The 6,478-nt window shown below is 33.3% G+C and overlaps 1 protein-coding gene across 1 annotated transcript; it reads left to right on the top strand.

Moving 5' to 3' along the window:
- Positions 1–5,288: 5,288 nt before the first annotated feature.
- On the top strand, positions 5,289–6,248 carry LOC101718982 (olfactory receptor 56B2). The gene has a single exon (XM_004863487.1). It carries the CDS (start codon positions 5,289–5,291, stop codon positions 6,246–6,248), a length of 960 nt encoding a protein of 319 aa, XP_004863544.1.
- The last annotated feature ends 230 nt before the right edge of the window (positions 6,249–6,478 follow it).

Genomic DNA, 6,478 nt, shown 5'->3' with positions numbered 1-6,478 from the left:
AACCACCCAGTTTGAATCAATTAATGTTGTATAAAGATTGTTTTTCACTGAAAAATATTTATTTTCCAAATTCCCAGACTGCAATTCAGTGTAACTTGCCATGGGGAATATGAATACATGTGCTGATGAGAAAGAGGTTGGGGGAATGATGGAAATCAGGATAATCACACCATGACCAATAGAAATGCTTGGAGGAGAATTTCTGATTGTTTCAGGTCACTGTTGCTTCTTACCTGCCCTCACTTGGTTTTCAAAAGGAAAATCTAATTAAGTGTCTTCATGCCTAGAGATAGGACTCCCTTCACGCTCTTTAGATAGAAAAATCAATTTAGATGATCCTATTGTACCACTGAAAAAGAACATAGTTTGTAAAGGTTGAGTATAGTCAAGGGAGGACACAAATTATTATCTATGGTGTTTGTGATAAGGACAAATATAGATACTTTCAAAGTTATACTTTATAAGTTGGTGATATTTGTGTTTATTGTTACCACATCATCGATTTACTCATGGTTTAAATTTATTTTGATTGTACAAAAGTAAACTCATGTAGTATTGAAAGCATTTTAAAATTGTCTTTCAAAAGTTTAATCTGTTTACTACTATATCACTTGATACCTTGGATCATTAGCTGAGAGATTTGAAAATATATTGTAGAAGAGATCTAACATCATATTACAAAACAGCCAGTATTATTATTTAGATTATACTCATAAAGAAAACAAAGATAGATATTCACAGCATATTTATTACACTCTAAGAAACTAATTCAGGAACATTTTTCCTATTCTTAACTTATGGGTACCCTGGTTTTCCCTAATTTTTCTGTTTGCTTCTGCTTCATAAATGATACATTTAAGAGATGACTGTTTAAACATGGAGAGGAAGCAACAGGTAATGATCATATATTTTTCACCAATATGTGACAGTTTTGAAGGTATGACAAAGTGTATTATACTTCTTAGTTCAGAATTTAGATGTTTTGAATTTTTATAATAAAATTACTGTATAAAAAGGCAAGATTTATCCAGTGTTAGCTTTTAAGATGTTGGTTATTTCAGGGAAGAAAAAGAAAAAGTTGCTATGGAATTGGTCCTATTTCTTGAGAATACAACTCTATTCATTTGTAGTAATCTATCAGCTTTATATGAATATTTACATAAATAAATGCATGCATGTTATGTATTAATACACATCTCAATCATTAAAATGCATTTCAAAATCTAGCCTTTTTCTACATGAATGAATCATCCCTCATATATGTGTTTCTTTAAACACACATCTGGATATACGTACGCAGGTTCCTTAATGAAAAATTTTCAAAGAAACTTGAACAATGAAATATCAATTATAAACATAAAGTTAAAATTGACAGTCCTGACAGGAAGAAATTTGTAGCAATTTGTATACACAAGGAAGCGCTTTCTTATTTTAACTCATATTAATCTCCATAATATAAATATTGGGCTTTTGTTCATCTTGCAATTATTAACAGTCTATTGCCATGTTTTAAATAGGAAACTGAAGAAACGTTCACAAGATATGATTAAACGAAGTGCACATTTTTCAACTTTGCATATTGACTGATACATTGTGGAATATAATTTCTGTGTTTCCATAACTCCACTTGCTGAAAACTGTTTTAAAGATGGAATGGTAAAAAGTTTGGTGCCATTAGCTTTAATTATCTGTGCCAACAATTTTATCTGTTGATTCTAAAATTGAACTTGAGCCAAGGTTTACTGTCCTTTGTTTATAATTTGACTTACATTGACATTTCCTTCCAATTTTGTAGTATGTTTTAATATGTTTGTGTGGTTGGTGTTTTCCGAAGTGTTTGGTTATTTGGTTATGATTTTTGGAGCATCTATTTTCATTCCTTTTCTTGTGGCATTATTTGTTTTCTCCTTTCTTGGCCCTTTTTCTACATTTTATGATTGGAATTTTATTTAGATATTTACATTTTCTGGTGATTTATGAGGGAGACATTTTATTTTTTCAAAAACTACATGGATAAATTTAATGATTCTTAAAATTTACTATGAAATTTCACTCATTTATTGATTCATTAATCTGTGCATTTACTTTAAACATTTATTGACATCTAAATATCTATGTCATGTTAGATGCTTCAAATATAAATATAAATTCAATATCCAAATGTTTAAATGTTGTGTTTCTTTGTAGGTTGTTGAAAGCTATATGAGGTGTAATTTACAAAACACTGAACATTTAAATAAAAAATTTAAAAAACTATTTCAGCAAAAAAATACATTGCCCTTAATGCACTCGTAATATTCCCACAAACTTTGTACACACTGTCCCATCATTCTTGCAGTTTCTGAAGTACTGAGTTCAGGAGCTCCTCTTTTATAATTGTGCCTGTTCGTGGCTGCCTTGATGTCTCAAATCAATTCAAAAGATTTGGAGTTATTTCTGCCAGATAAAAACATCACAGCTCATACTTATCCACCTTCTTCACCAGATTTAACATTGACCCTTGGCTCTTCCCTGAAGTCAAAATGACCATGAAAGGTAGACATTTTGAATTAATTCAGAACTTCAAGTCAGCCACAACAGCACCACTAAGGTCACTCAGAAAGAGGACTTCCAGAACTGCTACAAAAAGTGAAAAAATTATAAATGGGTTCCCAGTGAGGGAATGTTTTGAAGGCAGCTGATGGCGAAATGTATTTTACTGTAATAAATTTTTAAAATTTAAATACTCACTGTATTTTGCAATCATGCCTCAAACATTTTTATAGTACCATGAAGTTAAAATAATCAAAGAGATGGATTCTATCAACAAACACATCCCTTACCGTAATCCTGCTGCTTTCCTAACAGCATCATATTACTATGATTTAAAGGGTGGTTATCTACCTTCTCCATGAACAAGCTGATTATTCTGATGAGGCTGAAGCCTGAAAGTGGCCTTGGTGGAGTACGGAGCAAGAGCACAACAGAGAATAGTAGATTTCAAGACCACAAAACTGAAAATGGTGGACCAGGGATGTAACTCAGCGGTACAGAGCCTGCCTGCCAATCACAAGGCCCTGTGTTAGATTCCCGGTACCAACAAAAACAAATAACACCAACAACAAAATGAAAATGGCAGTCTATGTGAGTAGAAAATAAGAAATAACCACACAAGGGCACTTGATCTAGCAGCATTTTCCTTTCCTCTAGGATAGTGTTCCTAACTGGCTAAAATATTTAGACTAGTTGCATTTCTATTTGTTCCTATATGACTCTAAGATGTTACTATCACACAAGAATAAATTTTTGAAAAATATGTTAACATGTTCATCTTATGTTGCTTTTTACCAGATGTTGTCTTCAGTAATATGTATTCCATCATCCTTCAATGAAAAACAGGGAATCACTTAGCTTAAAAAAGAACAATTTGATATCCCTGATTTATTCATCATCCTAAACAGTGTTAACTATCCTCCTACGTTGCCTAGTTTATTCTAAGAAATCATTTTAACAAAGACTATGACTTCTTATATGAGATCTGAGTAAAAGCAAAAGCTGAGGCATTAAATGAGATGGAGGACTGAATCCAACATTCATGTTTAGTTGTTAAATTTCAGTAGTGTAACTCCAGTCTAAGAACACTGGCAGCTGTTCCTTCATTCCTACAGTATGCACATTGGTGCATTCTTTTCTGACATGATAGACAGGGGTTGAGGAAATGACTAAATGTCTGCAGTGAAGCAAATAATTCAAAAAATAGCTTTCTGAGGAAATTTTCTCCATTGATTGTCACTATTCTACAGTCTTAGAACAGATTTCTAAAGCCTCTTTATGAAGTTTAAATTAGTAGTCACAAAAAATTGAGCCACAACTTTAAAAAAAAGTTTGAAAGCAAATAAATTGATAAATAAATAAAATATAGAAGATAGGGAAATAATATATTTCAATGAATATACATGTTTGTCTAAATGACTATCATCATTAATTTATCATGATTTATTTTAAGGGAAATGGAGATCATTATTTGTATTAAGAAGAATATACTTACCATGCTGACATCAACACTGCCTTCTCTCTATACTATCATTTTAACCTACAATATTTTTAAAGAGTATGCTTATTTTTATTTTTAATATGCTCAATCTTAAAAAATGAAGAAAAAATAAACAACATACACTTTCATAGATAGATAATAAGTATCTGTTATTAAATTTTACACTAAAATATTAACAAATGATCATATCAAGGAAGTGTGTGTGATATGGACTGCTTTAAAATTAGGTCTTTTACCAAAGCAATTACATGAAATTCCAGCAGAGTGGTGCATTTAACATTTTATTTTATAGTTTTCAAACACATAAGTTAGAGCATGATTGTATGAACTGCGCTAAGAATAAAAAATGTGTCCACATAAGGATAAACAAATCAAATGCAAATTAAAAAGCCACTGGAATTTTTTAAGCAACATTGTTCTTTTTAAAAAGCTGATTGGATTTACAAAGATATTTAATTTTTCTTTACTTCAGTTCCTTTAGTAAAAAATGTATCTAAATCATTGTTTAATGAATATTTAAAAATACATACCAGTACTTCAAGATTTCTCAAGAATAAAAAAGAGTTCTTACACATATGTGCTATAATCTAACCTCATAAATAAGAAATCAGCATGCATCAAAAAACATGCTGCATCTATATATCAGGTCTCTGAAATAATCAATCCCGGAGCTAAGCCAAGTCTAAGAGTCATACTATGCTGTCAGGTAACTTTCACTTTATTCTTTTATGACCTACTACATGCAGTCTCATGTGTATATTCTTGATTTTCTTTAAAATAATATTCCTCCATTATGAAGTGGAAGAAAACAATAGAGCTGATATTATTAAATTTTAATGATGAATTACTGAATAACAGAGTGTGCCACCTGCTAGGATTCCTGTTTCATAAGAGAAGTCAAACAGTGTGGGTAACAGGATATGAATAATAAAGATTCTGAATCCTCCCTTAATATATTGATACCTCATTGGCCTATTTCCAATAATCACAAAAGGATTTCAACATTTTTCCTACTTGCCACTGACAGGACATCAGATGGTGTTAATATATATGGTTATAGCAGATATTAGTCAACATCTACTTTTATGTTGGGAAATTTAGTCTTTTTATTGTGCTGCAATAATGCATAAAGTAAGAGTTATTTCTGAACTTTTCTTATTTGCTTGACCATGGGGAATATCTTTTTATGACCCATGTTATGGATTAATGGTAATGCAGAGGAATAACATTAATCTTTATTTTCTTTTTGTAAAGAATGTTCCAGGATCCCAGGATTCCCAACAACTCAAAGTTCCAGGTCTCTGAGTTCATTCTGATGGGATTCCCGGGCATTCACAGCTGGCAGCACTGGCTCTCCCTGCCCTTGGCTCTGCTCTACCTCTTAGCACTTGGTGCCAACATCCTCATCATGATCACCATCAAACAAGAGGCATCCCTGCATCAGCCTATGTACCAATTCCTGGGCATCCTGGCTGTGGTGGATGTGGGTCTGGCTACCACCATCATGCCAAAGATTTTGGCCATCTTATGGTTCGATGCTAAGGCCATCCGTCTCCCTGAGTGCTTTGCTCAGATGTATGCCATCCATAGTTTTGTGGCCATGGAATCAGGTATGTTTGTCTGCATGGCTATAGATAGATATATAGCCATTTGCCAACCATTGAGATATCCATCAATAATTACTGCACCTTTTGTGATCAAAGCAACTGTGCTCATGGCATTCAGAAACTTTCTGGCTCCTATCCCAGTGCCTGTTCTTGCTGCTCAGAGAAATTACTGCTCTAGGAACCAGATAGAGCACTGTCTTTGCTCTAACCTTGGAGTCACTAGCCTATCTTGTGATGACAGGAATATCAACAGTATCAACCAGCTAGTTCTGGCTTGGATAGTCATGGGAAGTGATCTTGGTTTGATTGTTTTATCATATGCTTTGATTCTTCATTCTGTCCTGAAGCTCAACTCAGTAGCAGCTGCATCCAAAGCCTTAAACACCTGCACATCCCACTTTATTTTAATCCTTTTTTTCTACACAGTCATCATTGTCATCTCCATCACTCACAGTGCAGGCATAGGAGTTCCCCTCATCCCAGTTCTCCTCAATGTGCTGCATAACGTCATCCCTCCTGCTCTCAACCCCATGGTGTATGCATTTAAGAACAAGGAGCTCAGGGAGAGATTGTTCAAAGTGTTTAAACTAGACACCAAGGGCGGCTAATAATGAGAAGACTGACAAATTTTTACTTCTCCATGAATTTCCCATTGCATTTTCCAATGACTGGAATTGGTGAAAATAAATTAATAGTTGTACTGTCCAACATTTCTCAGTACTGTAAGAGATCAATCACAATTGAAGCCTCTGAACAAAAATGTAGACTTAATATTTGAAATCTCTCAGTGTCAAGCAAAATTCTTCATCACGAAGAATAACAGAAGCTGAGCATAGTG

This window comes from Heterocephalus glaber, unplaced genomic scaffold (genome assembly GCF_053883595.1).
Source record: "Heterocephalus glaber isolate CG9 unplaced genomic scaffold, H.glaber_assembly_v1.0 deba00001428, whole genome shotgun sequence".
Classification (NCBI taxonomy): Eukaryota; Metazoa; Chordata; class Mammalia; order Rodentia; family Bathyergidae; genus Heterocephalus; species Heterocephalus glaber.
This window is presented reverse-complemented; position numbering and strand designations above follow the sequence as displayed.

What these genes read in the sequence shown, in the direction of transcription:
- LOC101718982 (XM_004863487.1), top strand. Translation starts at nt 5,289, where the DNA reads ATGTTCCAGGATCCCAGGATTCCCAACAACTCAAAGTTCCAGGTCTCT.